The 20,719-nt window shown below is 41.5% G+C and overlaps 1 protein-coding gene across 3 annotated transcripts; it reads left to right on the top strand.

Moving 5' to 3' along the window:
* Positions 1–6,383: 6,383 nt before the first annotated feature.
* LOC311140475 (granulocyte colony-stimulating factor receptor-like) lies at positions 6,384–20,331 on the top strand. 3 transcript variants are annotated; one of them, XM_084175550.1, is made up of 17 exons: positions 6,384–6,482; positions 9,601–9,737; positions 10,042–10,120; positions 10,428–10,802; positions 11,749–11,878; positions 13,846–14,012; positions 14,269–14,432; positions 14,629–14,779; positions 15,024–15,106; positions 15,237–15,444; positions 16,952–17,140; positions 17,420–17,521; positions 17,900–18,046; positions 18,477–18,617; positions 18,798–18,894; positions 18,983–19,064; positions 19,229–20,331. In XM_084175550.1, exons 3-17 carry the CDS (start codon positions 10,054–10,056, stop codon positions 19,733–19,735), a joined length of 2,610 nt encoding a protein of 869 aa, XP_084031676.1. In that variant the 5' UTR covers positions 6,384–6,482; positions 9,601–9,737; positions 10,042–10,053; the 3' UTR covers positions 19,736–20,331. The 3 variants fall into 3 exon arrangements, with proteins under 3 accessions (XP_084031676.1, XP_084031677.1, XP_084031675.1); XM_084175551.1 differs by lacking the exon at positions 9,601–9,737 and having other exon boundaries at positions 6,422–6,482; positions 11,761–11,878; XM_084175549.1 differs by lacking the exons at positions 6,384–6,482; positions 9,601–9,737 and having other exon boundaries at positions 9,740–10,120.
* The last annotated feature ends 388 nt before the right edge of the window (positions 20,332–20,719 follow it).

The raw sequence follows: 20,719 nt of genomic DNA, 5'->3' as shown, positions 1-20,719 counted from the left end.
GGCCTGTGGACAAGTCCTCCCCAGAGGCTTTCAACCCAAACCGTTTACACTAAACCACCACGGTTCTGATCCCAGTTTGGCTGACTCCTCTGTCAGCCATTCTTCCCACACTCCCAGGGGAGAGTTTATTAGCAGCCACAAGCCCAACTTTGATCAGGTGAAGAATTCTGCGCCTCGACCAAATGTAATGGTAGCCCCTGGTCAGTTTGAGTACTCAGAGAAAGTGGACATTCGAGGTTACTATAAGCCTATTGTAGTTCAGCCTGTCCCCAGCAGACATGGAATAGCCCAGAGTGTGGTTTCACGACCCCAGGATAATGGTGCTGTACCCTATGGAAAAAGTATCCTATGGCCCTGGCCTCAGTAGAGGCTTTTCCTCTAGATCCTCTCCACCATCCCAGAGTGGACTGATCAGCCACTAAACTAAGACAATTATGTTCCCAGGCCCTGGTGCTGTCCATTCCTTGATCAAAGAGCAGAATATGAAGCAGTTTGTCATGATGAGTCAGCAAAAACAGGGATCCGGTTGGTTAAGATCCTAATGGACAAACTTTATTTTGGTTTGCAAAGGAAAGTTTGTCCGTTAGGATCTTAACCAACCGGATCCCTGTTTTTGCTGACTCTTCATCACAAACCTTTGTCTGAGGAGCCAACCATACCAGTGATGAGCAAATCGGTGACCCTATGCACTTTTAAGGGCAAAACATGTATGCTGTGTTTGTATTAAAGTACATTTACTTATCCATGACATCACTGTGTTCTGAATCACTATTTGGTTATGGCTCTTCCCCCACTGACCAGTTAATCCTTCAAATAAAATGTCCATTATGTTTTGAGATGTTTTATTTAGTTATGATTAGACTAAATTAAACTGATAGACCAAGTAGAGACTAACAACATGCTACATTTATACAATTTTGGTATAAGACCAGTTATCCAGCAGTAAGCATGCACCAGAATGTATCATTCGTTTTGAAGTCTACCGAAGTGTAGGTTAAGATACACTTTGAACAGAAATAAGATGTCCTTTGATAAATTGTTCAGTTGGCTTGTTGACCTACATCAACTTTTGATCACCTCTTTTAAGTGATTGTGTCCCTGTAAACCCACATTTTAATCTTGAGATGAAGCAATTGGACAGAAACTACCAGAGGTTGTCTCTAAATAAACGTGACACCTACACCAAAGATGGTGGATAAATGAAGATGGTTCACTCAAGCCGTTTAAAAAAAATATGACTAATTGGGCTCTCTCGCGTGAGCATGCTTTCCTATGTGAGCTCATGGTTTCTCCATATTAGAGCCCCACAGTGGAGATGTCATAATACCCATAAAACCTAGCGGTCAAACAGGGAAATGGTTCCAATCTTTTTTCCACCATTCATTTTTCCCATAGGGGATTTTATAATCACTTAAAGTAAGGGCTGTGTTTCGTGTAGGCTTACCCTGGTGTGACGTTTTGATAACCATGTAAATCTCTCTCGGACAAGATGACTTTAATCAATATGTTCGGCTCGATTTACTCTCAGATTCGAAAATGCAAAATCATGCAAAACTGCAAGTTCATGCACGTCATCTCTAGCATCCCTTTGCTAACAGGTATTGTGTCAATTTAAAACTTGCACAAGACAGTTCACAGAATTGTCCATTTAAAGACAAGTAGCCAATTTATTCATTACTACATTTAGCTAACATTAGATTGTTAATCCAGAGATTCTTACCTTTGCCTCAGTTTAGCAGTCTCGTCCAGATCATCATGGCATTTATAGTTCTTTATGATAGCTACATTAGCAGCTAATTAGCATTTCATTTTGAGGGAATAAATACAGGTGAATATATTGATAAAAGTCACCTTGTCCTAGAGAGATTTACAATACACGCTTATCAAAATGTCATGCCAGGGTAAGCCTACACGAAACACAGCCCTTATTTTAAGTGTTTCTAAAATCCCCTATGGGAAGAATGAATGGAACCATTTCCCTATTTGACCGCTAGGTTTTATGGGAATTATGACTCTGTGGTACTCTATATCTGGCATACTCACACAAGAGAGGGAACAGCTGGCTCTGGTCTACTTATTGTCTCCAAAGTTGCCAGGATGTCATGTGCATCACACTTATATCTGCACACTCGTAACAAGCCAAGCAGAACGAATCTTACATTATGTCAAATAAGTGTCACGTATCAAAATAGCAATACATTTTTATCTTGACTAAATTCAACACTCTCATTGCCCCCATACAAAAACTCCTCACTTGCTTAATAATTAATGATCTGCTTAATGTGGGCAGAATTTGGGCAGAGTACATCCTCTCTCTTAGCCTCTTCCTCTCTGCCTACACTTCATTAACCTCAAGTTTATTTGCTGTAGGACTCACATGATCTACTGTCAAATGTGTCCAACTGCTCCTCCGAACCTTACTGATCTCAGAAGGCTTGATGCTACCAGAGTGCCATCTATTGGTGCAAGCAAGCTGGTGTCATATTGGATTGCACTGCTGTCCACACCAGTGCTGAGAATCGAACAAAGTTTGTTTTCTGACTTTTAACATTTGAACAAAGGCATACATTAATTTGCTTTGCAGAGTTCTTCGGAAATATCTTATGGGATTTCAAGATGTTTGGATTCACTCTATAGGCAGTTTACAACATGTTAAAGGGATATGACACTCCAAAATCAAACTTTTGCACCTGTTTTCAGACCTCAAATTTGGTCTTCTGTTGAGATAAGTCCACTTCCCACTGGCCATTTGTTTAGTAGATCCAGGACAGTAATAGTGGCATTAAGGACAATATACAGTATGCACATTAGTTTCTGCCTTTTTGAATGGAGAGCAGGCAAGAGAAACCCAATTGAATGTGCCATTGGTGTGATTAATTAAAGCATGGAATCCGTTCCCTTTGCATTCAGTGAAAGGACCTTACATGTCACTCCCAGCTTTCATCTCTCACTGAAAGGCAGTTTGAGGAGTGCAAAGAGGGCGAGGCGGATAAGGTTATACTGAACACGCCATAAATCAATCTCAGACGCAAATAGGAAAGTAAGTGACAGAACAAAGTGAAGCAATTAACTGGGTTTTTAAAGGAGGTGTGGGCAGGAGAGTGTGGTCATACATCATGTGTCAAATGCGTGGTGTGTGGGCAGGCGTGAAGTGGTGAGGGACCTATCATCCACTAGGTGGGATGACTCAGTGGAATACACCTGGTGAAGGTTCACCTGGCTCGGAGTTACTTAACACGCAATCCCAGGAGGCACAATGTGGTTAATAAGACTGTGGTTAACCCCTCTCTCCCCCCATCCATCCCTCACTCCCTACCTCCCTCGTCCCCTCTCTCCTCCTCTTGTCCTCCCTCCCACAGCAGCCTCTCTCTGTGAGCCCACTAGGCTGCCAGCGCCACTGACCTGTGGTTAGGGGGAAATCAATAGTCAATTCCATTTTGCGGCCAGCATTTGACAGGTACTAGATAGGAGTGGATTGGGTGCATGTAAGGAGCAGGAGCGTGAGTCTGAGCCTGTCTGACCCTCCCTCTCTCTCTCTCACCCTTCCCATTTCTATCCCCAAGCTTCTCAGAGACAGCTATGAAGTGCATGCAGCCACAGTCCTATTTTCTCTGACTACTGCCAGATCAAAAACACTAATCCAGCCAAGCAGCAGGGGTCAGGGGGACAAACTATGTGTTGATGTCAAACAAGTGAGTCACATATTGTAAATGTTGTATAGTAAAAATGTATAGCTAAATCCATGAGGGGAGCTTCAAAGGTGTATCGATTTATCCATAATTTGTATCTTGAATACATTATCGGTTCATTACTCTTTGCAGTAAGCGATTTGATGTACATCTATTACAAATATGCACTGAGTGTATAAAACATTAGGAACACCTTCCTAATATTGAGTTGGATCCCCTTTTGCCCTCAGAACAGCCTCAATTCGTCGGGGCATTGACTCTACAAGGTGTCGAAAGCATTCAACAGGGATGCCCTGGAAAATATACGGTGCTGAATATTTCCCATACAATGTCTAATTTTGGGTGAGTCTCTGTTAATTTGCGTAAGAAGCTAAAGGGCAGAGACAGTCAGTGAGCAGTAAAATACAGTTCATACACAGGAATCCCAATCAAGCGAGGACGGTTTATCATCAGCTCGGGTCGCTCGGGGCCCCGAGCTAATTTTACTGCTCACTGAGATGTAACATGTAATACCCAGTAGATTGAGAGCACTCCTTTCATTAACGCTGATTAAAGAAAATGATCAAGCAAAATATGTCAACTGCACGATAATCAGTTAATGCATTTTTAATTAGTGTCTACTTCTCTTTTCTCTGTTGATTTTCACCCAATGACTTGGTTATGCATGCCTTTAATTCTCTCTCTGGCGCCCTCTGATTAACAGTTAGGTTTCATTATGGTTTGCGGGAGCGCGTGGATACGGTAGTTAGATGAAAAGTTGAGTGGGTGAGCCTCGATGTTTGAAATCGAGGCCTCCGACACAAAATCATTTTACAATTTAATAAGCTAATAAACGTGACATGGTGACTGTCTCCGAGTGCCCTTGAGGGTCAAGGCACAGTTTACAATCACATTTAAGAGCTGTTTCTATTACCAAGGCAACAAAAGGTTAGACAGACAGAGAGGGGCCACTACACATTGGAGAAGACAGTGGTGTATATGACACTTAATGTGGGAAACTCAAGAACAGGAGGTCATATCGAACTCTTATGCTGTTCCTAGATAAGGGAACTGTAGATATGCAACATAGTCTCATGCACTATAAGTTCAATTTCAACGTTTTTGCTAAATAGTTGTATATAAAAAATGTTTGTTTTTTGTTTACAGTAACTTTGCATATGAAAGGATTTCAAAATGTTTAGGTTTCTGTCAGGGTTGAGATATTGGTGTTCTGTACAATATTACTGGAATCTGAAGCCATGTTTCTATATGAAAAATATTGTCTTAATGTGACAAACAGGAAGAGCGGATGCCTTTACTGGCCAGTCAATAGTTCTAATACCTCATTCCTATTTGTCTTCAGATGTTTCTCATTGGTAGCAAAATTAGCAGCTTTTGTCCAGGCCATACCAGAGAGGAAGAGGCGAAGCGAGAGGATTGACTCTGGATGCATGCGGGAGGAGGCTTATACTGTGAGAAGACCAAGTGAGGAGTTATTGTATGGGGGGCAATGAGAGAGTGTCAAATTTGGTCAAGTTAAAGGTGAATTGCTATTTTGATAGGTGAGGCTTATTTGATCAAGTATAAGTTTCATAATGCTTTTGTTGTTACGAGTGAATTGATATGTTTTCTATAAAAGATAATTAACTAGAATGTTCCCACCTGATCTCGCCTCCTCCCACCTGCACGTGCGTGTGTGTGTGTGTGTGTGTGTGTGTGTGTGTGAACATGTATTTTCATTGTTAGAGCCTTTCTATGAAAGAGCTCAAAACTGGGTTTTGGCTGTCATTTATAAAGGTTTAGGTTTGCTTGTAAGGAGTAGACAGTAAATGACATCTTACTTCTCAGTTATTTGGATAGATCTAACAACCACTGCAACTGTGCTTTTACAGGTACTTGACTTGTTGATGACAGAGTTCACAAAAGCTAACCAAAAACAGGGACAAACAACCTATCTGACAAAAAAAGAGAGAAAACAGGCAGCCACTGCTTTTAAGCTGGTCCATTTTTAGGCCTGTCTGACTTGTTAGTTTTTTTCAAAATGATCATTATTTGGCTAATAATGGGGGCCTCGAGTGGGGAAAAATGGCTGGTGTGGGGGCCTCAAGAAAGAAATTGGTCTGGTGTGTTACAAATGCCAGGGAACATTTCTGTTCTCAGTCTGCCACTGCTTTTAATTAAGCACATAGTATTGCAATTGAAATACACAACTGAAAACAATGGGCTTAGGAAGATGGGTTCAACATGCTGCTTGGAGCCTGAACAACATACTGTATCTCCAAACACACAGAGATACAGTATGAATAGACTGCAAACAAAATACATTATTGAAGTGGCATAACTTAATGTAACAAACATTTTGGAATATTGTCAAACACTGATACAGATGAACAAACATACCTTCTCAGAACACTCAACCACACCCCAAACATTTCTGACAATTGACACATGTGATCCTCCAAATGTGAATAATTCTAAAATAAAATAATAATCTTTATTTCAAATAGTTTGACTCTCGTAGACAAACGCATGTAACATCGAGCATCTGACTCAATTATGTGAGATTTTTCATCTGGGTTTCTAAGATTACTCATTTATTTATTTCAAGATGTTTAACTTGACTTCCATATCTCTCCTGTTATGGGCCCCAACACCCCACGTCATGTCATCTTTCCTGTATATGGTGAATTCAAAATAAGGATGTGGCTGGCTGTTATACTCAAGTGGCCCTGAAACCTGAGCTCCATTCCGCCATCTGATCCTATCTACACCAGAGTCTGATGAAAGTCTTTCCTGGTGCTGGGGCTGTGTGTGGTGAGTGGTGTTGCTCTCTAATGGATTTTATTTATCTCTGAATCACACTGCCTACCAAGCCTTTTCCTTCTGATTCACTTGAATCTACAGAAGAGAGGGGGGGAATAGAACAAAATATCTGTTATTGGTGAGTGAGTGAGTGAGTGAGTGAGTGAGTGAGTGAGTGAGTGAGTGAGTGAGTGAGTGAGTGAGTGAGTGAGTGAGTGAGTGAGTGAGTGAGTGAGTGAGTGAGTGAGTGAGTGAGTGAGTGAGTGAGTGAGTGAGTGAGTGAGTGAGTGAGTGAGTGAGTGAGTGAGTGAGTGAGTGAGTCTGAGAAGCTCAGACTAGGAAATTGAGTCTCCCTGTTCAACTGTGTGGATATGTCAAATGATTTACCTATTGGTAATTGAATAGGATTTAGTGACTTATGTAATCAGTACATGTATCTAACTTGAAATGTTTTGAATCCAACCTGACGTCATGACCTTTTCAGTTTTAATGTGACAATTATACAACAATTTTGGCATCACTACTAGCTGATCACTGTCTGCACTCATACTACTTATACTCTTTTGGAATATTAATGGGGAAAAAACAAGTATATCGCTCATTCTGTAATAGGTATAATATGTTTGTGTGCTGTCAATATATGCAAAAGAGGATGTAAAAGAGATTGTTTTCCTCTTTCTACTCTTTTGCTTTTATGACAAATTATTACTGATTTAGAAGTCTAGTGTCTCAGGTCAAGTTCCAGCAAAGAAGATACCTCTCATGGAAAATTAAAGGGTAGATTGTCAAATAAGGATTCGTACACATCTCTAATATGTTCACCAAATTAACTAAAAGTACAATTGAAGATTTGCGGAGGAAGAGAAACAAAAGGGAAATAGTCACAGCTTTAACTTTGTTACCCTGTTAGAAGATATTGCTTAATCGAGAAAGAGGGACTGTTGTAACATTTACCACAATGGCTTAGGAGAAGAACAAGTTTAAGGGGAGACAGAGGAACAAGGTATAGAACATGTTGAAATATTGTTCTCGACTCTATTCTATCTTTGTCACATATGCTGTATTACACAACAAAGGGTGTCAAAATCACTCTGAAACAATAACATGCTTTTGTGAGAATATTGTAGGTAGTTTGGAAAAACAACCTTTTGGGGCACAAAAGTCCACCCATACTTATAAACGACATTATAAAATCCAACCATTCTATGGAATGCCTATAGACATGGCCTCTGAAGGTACTCAAACATTTTACATAAATTAAGCTTGTTTATTGACCATCCTGACATATTTATATTACACTGATAGGTTAGCCTATAGAAGGAAAATATATCAAAACACTGCTTTCCTTTAATGGAAAATAGGAAATTGGCATTCTCATTAACGTTCACAAACATACTAAATAATGGTGCTAGAGAGCGACAAGCTAGCCGGTGACAAAAGAAATCACTCCAAATGTAATAACTTTCTTTTCTGTCTGTCTCTCTCTGTCACTCTCTCGCTCTCCCTCTGTCATGCTCTGTCTGTCACTCTCTCTCTCTCTGCCACTTTCTCTCTCTCTCTCTCCCTCTGAGGCAGCAAGGCACATTTAGGAGCCGTAGGCAATTAGCTCCCTGCAATAATAATAAGGCATAACTCAGCAAAGGAGGAAGAGAGAAGTGGAGGCCTTTATGCAGACAGCTGATAAGCAGTAAATAGAAGAAGACTTCATTGGCCTCGCATCATGCATCCACTACATAGGTTGCGTCCCAAATGTAGGGAATAGGGTGCCATTTAAAAAGCAGACGCCTTTTCCATCCCCTACTCTAGGTCAAAACTATACAGGTTAGGACAAGAGGATTCTAATATCCCATAACTGTTTGCATAATTGCCGGAAGAAGTCAATACAATGGCACCAGCAATGCGAGCAAAAATGACTGGAAGTTAATGTTAGCAGTACAGAAAATGTGCCATCAAAGTGGAAAATTAACACAATCGTAGTGAATTTCATCTAACTACTCAGCAAACACATGGCATAACTGTTTTACTGTCATTCTATTCATTTCAATGTTTTTCAGATTATCTACAGTCACTTTATTACTTGATTTCCTGACCGCTGAAAGGTAACCAAAGGGTAACCAAATTCAGAAACACATTTCAATTTCCGCTGGTCTATCTCAGTTATTTCCCTATTTCAGTGATTTTGAATTGTGAATTGTGAAAAGTGATGATAAATTATTTGTCAACGTTACAGAACCTGCAGAGCCTTGGTCGACTGGCAGAGAGACGGGCAGGTTTGAGAGAGAGAGAGAGAGAGAGAGAGAGAGAGAGAGAGAGAGAGAGAGAGAGAGAGAGAGAGAGAGAGAGAGAGAGAGAGAGAGAGAGAGAGAGATCAAGGATGTACAAACGAGCAATAATCTAATTCCCAACACACACTCTCATTGGTCATGCCATCCTCCATCTTAGCCATGAGGGCCTAGTTACATTTCACCCAGTTGGCGTATGTATTCTAGCCAAATAACAGTAATGGGGGCAAGGCTGTGATTGGTCCATTGCTAGAGGGTGACAAGACGTTTCACAAGGATGTAATGTTATCAGTTATTTCCCTATTTCAGTGATTTTGAATACTAAGTGATACATTATTTGGCAACGGTTCAGAACATACAGAGCCTTGGTCGACTGGCAGAGAGACGGGCAGGTTTGAGAGGTTTGCAACCAGAGAGAGAGCAAGAGAGCACGAGAGAGAGAAAGAGAGAGAGAGAAAGAGAGAAATCAAGGATGTCACCGCCCTCAAACAAGCTATAATCTAATTCCCAACACACACTCTCCTTGATCATGCCATCCTCCATCTTAGCCATGAGGGCCTAGTTAAATTTCACAAGAGGTTTCACAAGGATGTGGTTTTCAGTTGCCTGTCACCAGTATGTGCCTTCTCAGGATAGAGATAACACAGAGGTTGTAAAAACAACAGTCGTATTCATTAGGCACCAAACGGAAGAAAAAGAAGAGAGACAAGCTGATCTTGTCCAATAAGAAGCGCACAAATTTTGCTACAGTGTACCTGAATACAACCCAACAAACCCCAGTCAACTCCCAGAAGGGAACAGTCCCACATGACAGACAGGAAATAACCGCCCTCTCTCTTTCCACAAAGACCATACAGAGACACAAGCATGATCTGAGGGCATCGGCTGATGGCAATCTTGCCATTGGTGATTGGTGCACTCTCATCTCTAGACTTTAGAATCAAAGTCTTTAAGTCATTAACACCTTTCCTATGACTGTGGAATTGTGAGTATCCCAGTGTTTGTTTGTTATAGACAGTTGTCTAATCTTTTTGTTCCTCGTAGTTTACGTGTGTCAGTTGTGTATGATGCATCTTCACTCATGTCAGCTTGTAGTGTCAAACAGTACAAACAGCATGTTCATGACAGGTTTGGAAAAACAGTCATTATCGTTTCCATTACTATTTATTCACTGTTGTCCATCAATAAGAGGCCAGGAATTTCAAATGTTGTTTTGATTCCATTGAATGCTATGTACTTTCACCCTTTCTTCTTCAAAATCACTAATTTCACGTCTTCCCCTCTCACAGGTTTGTATCACCATGGCATCAGCCTGGATAGCAATGTTTGCCACGCTGCTGCTGGCATTTGTGAATGGAACAAAAGATGGTGAGTGCTGTCTTTGTAATGAATAACCATTTCTAAATGGCAACACCTTGCCAGCAGTAACAAAGACAATAGAATACAAACTTCACATCCCATTCTCTTAAAAATGCTGTTTTGAAATGTAAATCTTGAAATGATCAGTGTAATTTCAGTCTCACTGAGACATGAGAATATAGGCAAGAAATATGGAGCTGTATCTTACGATAAGTCATTTATTTGTTGGCTTAAAGAGCCCTTTTTCAACCTTCTCCCTCAATGTTGCTGATGCATTGATCTGCTCTTGGCTCTCTTTCCTTTCCTTCCCTGTCAGAGGTTCACACGTCCCCGTCTGTGGAGGTACATACTTCCACCCCTGTGGTGGCTTTGGGTTCACCGGTGACTGCCTCTTGCGTCATCAGAGATGACTGCCCCCTGATAAAGGGAAAAGCCATTCACATTGTCTGGCACCTCAACCAACGCCTTATTCCCAGCAGTCCTGCAGCAGCCAATGAGAGTGGTAGAAACTCTGCAGCGGCCAATGAAAGTGGCTGGATCTCCACAGTTTTATATTCTGTAGCCAATCAGAGTGGCTGGAACTCAACAGTGTCTATACCTAGCTTCACGGACACCAGGGGATATCTCACGTGCTGTGTCCTCCACACCTTCCCGTGCCAGATCGTAGGAGCAGTGGAGATAAGAGCTGGATGTGAGAGACATTTTTTTATTTGTTTCTTTGTTTTGTTTGTTTATGCCTGTTAAGTGGTGTGCTGTATGTGTAGTCTACCATAGCTCCATTTTCATTCATAGTAAGGGATATCCCTTACCCCGCATAAAAAGATTACAGATGGGACCATGGTAAAGAATGGCATTTCTTTATTTTATTACAATTTTTCAACTGTTGGAATTTTAATATGAAGGTCTTCTAGTGCCGCACCTCCCTGGTTTCCCTCATGTCCAACATCTAGTATTGAACATGCTGTACTTTCATTTCAAGGAGCAGTTCTGAGAAATCTAAGTGTACTGAGCATAAAATAAGAATTAATTGGAATGTTTTTAAAGGTAGACTCAGCGGATATTGAGATGAGCAAGATGCAAGACTTCGCTCTCACACAGTCACACACAGTATCGGCGCATGTGCACGGGTTTGCCTCGCGCTGATACAGCGTGGTAGCCACAGGACCAAAACAGCTGTGAAATTGAGCCTTGTGCGTCAACACTCTTAGTTATTGAAGAAATTGACCCACTATGCTGTTTACTTTCTGCATCTATTTCATATCGCTGAGTCTACCTTTACATGTTTTAAACATACGTTTCACCTCAGATAAAGAATAAAAACCTGAACTGATAATGATCAGTTCTGTAATGCAATTCTGAAGATTTGATCATTTTCTGTTCCAAAATCAAATCAAAATCAAATCAAATGTAATTATAAAGCTCTTTTTACATCAGCAGATGTCACAAAGTGCTTATACAGAAACCCAGCCTAAAACCCCAAACAGCAAGCAATAAAGATGTAGAAGCACGGTGGCTAGGAAAACTCCCTAGAAAGGCAGGAACCTTGGAAGTAACCTAGAGAGGAACCAGGCTCTGAGGGGTGAGCGTTAACTAACTTTTACATTGTTTTGCTCACTCAATAATTGTTATTGCCATAGTTCCACCCCCAGCACCACAGAACCTTAGCTGCCTGACTAACCTGACCAAACCGGAAACCCTCTCATGTCAATGGGACCCAGGACAGGACACCCACCTGCCCACACAGTACACTCTCCACACCGAGATCAGGTAACAAGTGGCTATTGTTGGAGAACAAGTGAATCTTTGTTGTATATTTAGATTTACATTTACATGTCAAACGTAAATGTATATTGTAATTATGATTCTATTTTTTAAATGCTTTCTTGGACAATCTAGCTACTTTGCCCCTTAGGGCCACTGTACTATACAGTGGGGAGAACAAGTATTTGATACACTGCCGATTTTGCAGGTTTTCCTACTTACAAAGCATGTAGAGGTCTGTAATTTTTATCATAGGTACACTTCAACTGTGAGAGACGGAATCTAAAACTAAAATCCAGAAAATCACATTGTACGATTTTTAAGTGATTAATATGCATTTTATTGCATGACATAAGTATTTGATCACCTACCAACCAGTAAGAATTCCGGCTCTCACAGACCTGTTAGTTTTTCTTTAAGAAGCCCTCCTGTTCTCCACTCATTAGCTGTATTAACTGCACCTGTTTGAACTCGTTACCTGTATAAAAGACACCTGTCCACACACTCAATAAAAAAGACTCCAACCTCTCCACAATGGCCAAGACCAGAGAGCTGTGTAAGGACATCAGGGATAAAATTGTAGACCTGCACAAGGCTGGGATGGGCTACAGGACAATAGGCAAGCAGCTTGGTGAGAAGGCGATAACTGTTGGCGCAATTATTAGAAAATGGAAGAAGTTCAAGATGACGGTCAATCACCCTCGGTCTGGGGCTCCATGCAAGATCTCACCTCGTGGGGCATCAATGATCATGAGGAAGGTGAGGGATCAGCCCAGAACTACACGGCAAGACCTGGTCAATGACCTGAAGAGAGCTGGGACAACAGTCTCAAAGAAAACCATTAGTAACACACTACGCCATCATGGATTAAAATCCTGCAGCGCACGCAAGGTCCCCCTGCTCAAGCCAGCGCATGTCCAGGCCCATCTGAAGTTTGCCAATGACCATCTGGATGATCCAGAGGATGAATGGGAGAAGGTCATGTGGTCTGATGAGACAAAAATATAGCTTTTTGGTCTAAACTCCACTCGCCGTGTTTGGAGGAAGAAGAAGGATGAGTACAACCCCAAGAACACCATCCCAACCGTGAAGCATGAAGGTGGAAACATCATTCTTTGGGGATGCTTTTCTGCAAAGGGGACAGGACGACTGCACCGTATTGAGGGGAGGATGGATGGGGCCATGTATCGCGACATCTTGGCCAACAACCTCCTTCCCTCAGTAAGAGCATTGAAGATGGGTCGTGGCTGGGTCTTCCAGCATGACAACAACCCGAAACACACAGCCAGGGCAACTAAGGAGTGGCTCCGTAAGAAGCATCTCAAGGTCCTGGAGTCTCCAGACCTGAACCTAATAGAAAATCTTTGGAGGGAGCTGAAAGTCCGTATTGCCCAGCGACAGCCCCGAAACTTGAAGGATCTGGAGAAGGTCTGTATGGAGGAGTGGGCCAAAATCCCTGCTGCAGTGTGTGCAAACCTGGTCAAGACCTACAGGAAACATATGATCTCTGTAATTGCAAACAAAGGTTTCTGTACCAAATATTAAGTTATGCTTTTCTGATGTATCAAATACTTATGTCATGCAATAAAATGCAAATTAATTACTTAAAAATCATACAATGGGATTTTCTGGATTTTTGTTTTAGATTCCGTCTCTCACAGTTGAAGAGTACCTATGATAAAAATTACAGACCTCTACATGCTTTGTAAGTAGGAAAACCTGCAAAATCGGCAGTGTATCAAATACTTGTTCTCCCCACTGTAAATGCCTGCATATGTGTGGTGGTTATCCAAAGAGAACCAGTTTAGATGTTACTTCCAAGTTGCTTTCTGCGCCAACCTAGCTACTATGCCCATTAGGGCCACTTACTAATATCACTATGCATAGGTGTGGTGGTTATCCAAAGAACGTAAAGGGGAAGATGCGTAACTCTGATTTGTTCAAGAAGTTGTATTATTTCTTCATCTTAACAGGGACTTACAAGAGAGCAACACTTACGTGCTGCCGCCAGGGGCACATCACTACAGGATACCACGTACCGGCTTTGTTCTCTTCTCAGAGATAGAAATATATGTCAAGGCGGTGAATGCCTTGGGTCAAGCCACCTCAACACCTTTGCTTCTGGATCCCATGAAGTCAGGTAAAGAAGTAGTGATTTGGGCTGTGATTTACAGGATATGGTGTCCATATTAGGACAGCCTCAGTCATAAGAACTTGGTGTCACTTGTGACTCTGAAGCTGTCCTAATACAGACACTGTGAAAATATAGTTATTCTAAAGCTCACTGTATTCTTTAAACCTGAAAGACAGAACCTTATGTACAAGTACTTTGTGGCATGGTATTGAGATTAAGCTATTCGCATCACAGGAGTTCTAATATAACTCTCATATTGCAGCCAAGTTTGACCCTCCAAAAGTTCTGAAGGTCCAAGCAGAGCCAAACAGGTATGGCTGCCTAAGGCTCAGCTGGTGTCTCTCTGAAGAGCAAGCATGGGTGACCATCGTGAGCTTGGAGGTGCGACAGAAAACAGCAAACAGCAAGCAGTGGAGTGAAGAACCAGTAAGAGAATGCCCATTTCCTAAGTGTCCACATACTGCAACCATTTGAACAAAATTATTTAGATTAAACAACATTAAAAATAAATTATCATACCAACTGTACTAGGCAACCATAAAAATAATCACATTACTGTGTGTGTGTGTGTGTGTGTGTGTGTGTGCATGTATGTTTGTGTGTGCGTGCGTACGTGTCTTAGGTATCAGTGCCCCGCTTAGTGCGCCAGAGACCCATGGAGGTGTGTCGTCTGCTCCACGGGACAGAGTACCACATCCAGATACGGGTCAGGTATCACCAGAGTCCATGGAGCGAATGGAGTAACAGCAATACTGCAGTGACGCTTGAGAGGGGTATGTCCTGCATCAATTCTATTTAATGTACTGTAATGTATCACTACCATGGTACAAATCTTTCAATCTATTTCTTATCCTTCCGCTCTGGTAGAATGTATGTATTGACCTGCACTAGGCTCTTTGGCAGTGAATCTATAGCCTACACCTGTTTAGTCTGGAATAATTCTCCTCTTCTCCTCACACAACTGAGAGGCACAAACATTTGATGAGTTTTAAAATGGACACTTCTGCTTCTTTTCAGCTCCCACCGGACGACTCGACTCTTGGATGACGGTATCTGGGGAGCAGAGGCAAAAGCATCTCAGTGTACACTTGCTTTGGAAGGTAAAAACGACACACAGAACACACTCAAATTTGACACGTCACAAACGTTTATGTTTCCTGTAATAGTGGAACACAACTTGCCCTTCAAGTGTCCTCTCTTCCTCACTCCTCTCCTTTCTTCCTTTTGTAGCCATCGAAGCAGTTCCGTGCCAATGGCAAGATCCTGTCCTATGTTGTCTCGCTCCAGAAACAACCCACGAAAAAGGGACAGTTGTGCGTCACATTGGATAGCCACTGTGTTTTCCAGCTTCCCGGGAGGGCAAGGAAAGTCTTCCTCAGTGCTGGGAACGCTGCAGGGGCATCCAGCCCTACTGAGGTGGAAGTGTTTCAACACAGAGGTAAAGCTTTATAATTAGTTAGATTGTGTATAAAGGGACATTTTACTAAATCTTTTAGTATTTTGTTCATTAGTCCACTGTTAATACAACCGCAATAAATAGTACATGTCAAGTTTTCAAGATAGAGCACTTTCAGTACAGAGCAAAAACGAAATATCCCTGTTGCTGAATTCCAAATTAACCCCTACACCCTAGGCACTCCTGTAGGTCTGAGGGGATTGCATACAGTTGAAGTCGGAAGTTTACATACACCTTAGCCAAATACATTTAAACTCAGTTTTTCACAATTCTTGACATTTAATCCTAGTAGAAATGCCCTGTCTTAGGTCAGTTAGGATCACCACTTTATTTTAAGAATGTGAAATGTTAGAATAATAGTAGAGAGAATTATTTATTTAAGCTTTTATTTCTTTCATCACATTCCCAGTGGATCAGAAGTTTACATACACTCAATTAGTATTTGGTAGCATTGCCTTTACATTGTTTAACTTGGGTCAAACGTTTCGGGTAGCCTTCCACAAGCTTCCCACAATAAGTTGGGTGAATGACCACTCCAATACCTTGACTTTGTTGTCCTTAAGCCATTTTGCCACAACTTTGAAAGTATGCTTGGGGTCATTGTCAATTTGGAAGACCCATTTGCGACCAAGCTTGAACTTCCTGACTGATGTCTTGAGATGTTGCTTCAATATATCCACATAATTTTCCTTCCTCATGATGCCATCTATTTTGTGAAGTGCACCAGTCCCTCCTGCAGCAAAGCACCCCCACAGCATGATGCTGTCACCCCCGTGCTTCACGGTTGGGATGGTGTTCTTCGGCTTGCAAGTGTCCCCTTTTTCCTCCAAACATAACGATGGTCATTATAGCCAAACAGTTATATTTTTGTTTCATCAGACCGGAGGACATTTCTCCAAAAAGTACGATGTTTGTCCCTTGTGCAGTTGCAAACTGTAGTCTGGCTTTTTTATGACAGTTTTGGAGCAGTGGCTTCTTCCTTGCTGAGCGGCCTTTCAGGTTATGTCGATATAGGACTCGTTTTACTGTGGATATAGATACCTTTGTACCTGTTTCCTCCAGCATCTTCACAAAGTCCTTTGCTGTTGCCAAAACTATAGTTTGTTAACAAGAAATTGGTGGAGTGGTTGAAAAACGAGTTTTAATGACTCCAACCTAAGTGTATGTAAACTTCCGACTTCAACTGTATATCAGCATTATGGCAATAGCTTCATCTGATTGGCTGGGTGGAAATGTCACCATATTGCTTCCACCTATGCAATCCTCTGATGTAGGCTAGGGTTTGATTTAGAATTCAGAATATATGCACAAGCAGAAGGTGTTATGTGTGTTATGTCAGCGTCCCAAACACCCTATTACCCATATAGTGTCCTACTTTTGAGTCCTATGTGCACTATACAGGGAATAGGGTGTCATTTGGGACTGAATCTATGTGTGTTTAAGCTTACCTGTGACATATTGTGTGGTAAATATCTGTATCTGTCCCCAGCTCTGGCAGCAGTCTCTAACGTCAATGTCCTTCCTCATGATGAGAGATCACTACTGGTCCAGTGGACAAGCATACATTCATCCAGTGTCACAGGCTATGTGGTGGAGTGGAGGCCATTGTGGAAAATGGACCCTTCCCTCATCTTGTTTGACCATATTGACAGGAATCAATCCAGCACTCTAATATCAGGTATGGTTTATGTCAGTTATAAGGTATACATTCACATTGTACATACTGTAGTTTCATTCACCTGTCATGTGTCTCTAGTTCTGTGTTAGAAGTTTGTTGGAGGACTATGTACTTCTTTTATATACAATTCTCCTGGCTGCACAATTCATTTATCTGCAGGGACAATAACGTTTTAATTGAATTGCATCTACGGCATCAACTTTTTCTTTGCAGGATTTGTCCACATACTATAAGCTTATGAACTTGGATCCATTGTTATCGCTTTCTCTTTGTCTACAGAGAGCATCGAGCCGTACAAGCCCTATGGGATCTCTGTGTATCCTAGGTATAAGGATGGGATTGGCCTTCCTCAAACCGTCGAGGCGTACTCTAGACAAAAGGGTAAGTCGGTAAAGACTAACCCTTACACCTTGGACTTTGTAAGATCTTTACAAGATCAAGGGAGGTGTTGCAGGCTTCCTTGAGTCAATGAAGTTCGAATCAGCTGCAAAATATACTGATGAAAGGTGGTACAATGCCTCCCTCTATTGGAAACATATAGCAAATCACACCTCCGGATACTGCTACTACCATTACTATAAGCTTATTCTATTCTATTTATATCAAACACCCACATTATAGCACTTTGTCAGCATGACAATACCAACAAATCAGAACACTATTAGGTTTATGACATTATATAATTGATATGGTAATCACCACTACTTTTATTGCCATTTAATCCATATATTCCTTAATGTTCTCTTTTGTTTATGGCAGCCCCATCTGCCGCCCCAAATCTGAGGGTGAGGGAGACGTTTTATTCTCGTATTGAGCTTACCTGGGAGGAGATTCCACTATGCCAAAGAAATGGGATCGTGCAGAGCTACCAGATCTTCTACTGGAATGAGCAGGGAAACACCAAAGGTAGAAAGATGCTTGTTGTGATGCTGTTGATGATCCACTGTTGATGATACAACTATAGATGACTGAAAGTTCATACAAAAGCCTTATTTTGCCAGGCTGTCATTGTAAATAAGTATTTAGGTCACACATTATTTGGATAGTCTAGATCTACAGATGGTTATACTATCAACAAACTATCTGTTGATCAGCAACTGCTTGCTACAGTTATGGTTAGGTTTAGAATAAGGGTTAGGGTAAGGGTTAAGGTTAGGGTTAGGGTAATGGTTAAGGTTAGGGTTAGAGCTAGGGTTAGTAGATAGTTAGTGGAGCATCTGCAGATGGACTATCCAAATAAAGTGTTACCAGTATTTATTCCCAACTGACTCGCCTGGTTAAATAAAGAAATAAACATGTAAACTCATACTGCAGTTGCTGTGTCACTCTTTTACAGTAGTGACTGCTGAGCTGGAAAAGAGGAGGGTGGTTCTAGGAGAGCTCAACCCTTCGTCCTCATACAAAGCCTTTATCATGGTTAGCACTGGTGGCGGGAGTCTGAACGGATCAGAGGTTACCCTCAAAACTGAACCAATGGGTTGGTATTAGAATTTTATCCATAAGAGTAAAGTGCTTTTAAATAAAAGTAATGAACAGTGTTATTTGAGGACTAGTCTCGCTTGCCAGACACATGGCGCTCCACCCTATGTGAGGTCAGATACTGTATCTGGAAATTGTCAAAAACAAATATCCTAAATCTAAATACATATATTTTCAGATGTCTTGGCTATCATCATGATAGTTATTTCCTCTGGTGTTGGGCTGTCATTGCTCGTCATTATCTCAGTTCTGGCCTGCTTCTCAACACATGAACGGTGAGGACTCAACATTGACTTCATGTCAGTAAATACTGGTGTGTTTGTGCTATATAAAAACAATAGAAGTTTCTGTTCCTATCTGAAGGTTGAAGATGTGCTTTTGGCCCATGATCCCCGACCCTGCCAACAGCAGCATCAAGAGGTGGAGCACATCGGATTCAATGCAGGTGCAGTATTAGGATTATCATGACAAACCATGTAATCAGTGTGTGTTGGTAATTACTAAGCACAAGGTTTACTAAACTTTTAGGCATTTATGCATCTATTCTATTCTATTTAATGTTTCTGTGGTTTGACCAAGGAGATACATGTTTCTTTTTTCTATTTGAAGGATATACCCCCTGTCCAGGACATGCAGGAATCCAGTCTGGTCTATCTCTCCCATCTCAGCCTCATGGACCTGCCTAAGAAGGGTCTCGAGAAGAGGGGTGGCCAGATCACCGATGACCCCTGGTGCCACTGCAGTGACACCAGTGACCTGGGGGAGTCCATATGTGGCTCCCCCCATGCACTCAGCCCTAGCTACTTAGGGTCACACCAACACTCTGTTCCGTATGCCACTGTGGTCTTTGATAGCCCGTACTCAAGTCAGCCACCAAGCCAGTCCCATGCCTACCTGCGCTCAGAGTCCACACAGCCACTCCTGGAGGACGAGCTCGAGGAGCCCTCTAGCCCAAAAGAGTACCAGAATGTTCCCGTCCGTGGGACATCTGGGGAGCAAGTTTCCTTTAGAGAATGCCAGGATGACGGCCCAGGAAAGGGAGAGTTATGCACTCTTTGGGATGACTTTCCCTTGCTTAGGGCTTTGGCAATTAATGATATTCAAAGTGAAACCTAACCTCAGTGGTATTGAGATTTTGAAATGTATGCAAGATATGTGAGATGTACAGTGCTATGAAAAAGTATTTGCCCCCTTTCTAATTTTCTCTACTTTTGCATATTTGTGATACTGAATGTTATCAGATCTTCAACCAAAATCTAATATTAGATAAAGGGAACATAAGTGAACAAATAACACAACAATTACATATTTATTTCAGAAACAAAGTTATGCAACAACCAATTCCCCTGTGTGAAAAAGTAATTGCCCCCTTACACTCAATAACTGGTTGTACCACCTTTAGCTGCAATGACTCCAACCAAATGCTTCCCGTAGTTGTTGATCAGTCTCTCACGTCGCTGTGGAGGAATTTTGGCCCACTCTTCCATGCAGAACTGCTTTAACTTAGTGACGTGTGGGTTTTCAAGCATGAACTGCTAGTTTCAAGTACTGCCACAACATCTCAATTGGGATTAGGTCTGGACTTTGACTAGGCCATTCCAAAACATCCAATTTGTTGCTTTTTAGCAATTTTAGCACTTGAAGAAATTTCAAAGTTCTTGAAATGTTCCGGATTGACTGACCTTCATGTATTAAAGTAATGAAGGACTGTCGTTTCTCTTTGCTTATTTGAGCTGTTCTTGCCATAATATGGACTTGGTCTTTTACCAAATAGGGCTATCTTCTGTATACCCCACTACCTTGTCACAACACAACTGATTGGCTCAAACGCATTAAGAAGGAAAGAAATTCCACAAATTAACTTTTAAGAAGGCACACCTGTTAATTGAAATGAATTCCAGGTGACTACCTCATGAAGCTGGTTAAGAGAATGCCAAAGCATCAGCTCTGTTGACCATGAGAGCATTTTGCAGAGAAAATGGTTGAGGCATACTATTTAGGCTCAGAATGACATTGTCCATTGTTTACCTTGTCATCAATGACATATGGCCCATAGTTTACCTTGTTACTTGGCAACGACCACAAGGGTGTTTCAAAGAG

This window comes from Coregonus lavaretus, assembly GCF_964263955.1.
Source record: "Coregonus lavaretus genome assembly, chromosome: 13".
Taxonomy (NCBI): domain Eukaryota; kingdom Metazoa; phylum Chordata; class Actinopteri; order Salmoniformes; family Salmonidae; genus Coregonus; species Coregonus lavaretus.
Note: the sequence above shows the minus strand (reverse complement) of the source record. Positions and strands in the feature narration are given on the sequence as shown.

Coding starts and splice junctions, on each gene's coding strand:
- LOC311140475 (XM_084175549.1), top strand. CDS start 9,979: ATGCTATGTACTTTCACCCTTTCTTCTTCAAAATCACTAATTTCACGT. Junction 14,780..15,023: donor TGCAGTGACGCTTGAGAGGG/GTATGTCCTGCA, acceptor GCTTCTTTTCAG/CTCCCACCGGACGACTCGAC. Junction 18,895..18,982: donor TGCTTCTCAACACATGAACG/GTGAGGACTCAA, acceptor TCCTATCTGAAG/GTTGAAGATGTGCTTTTGGC.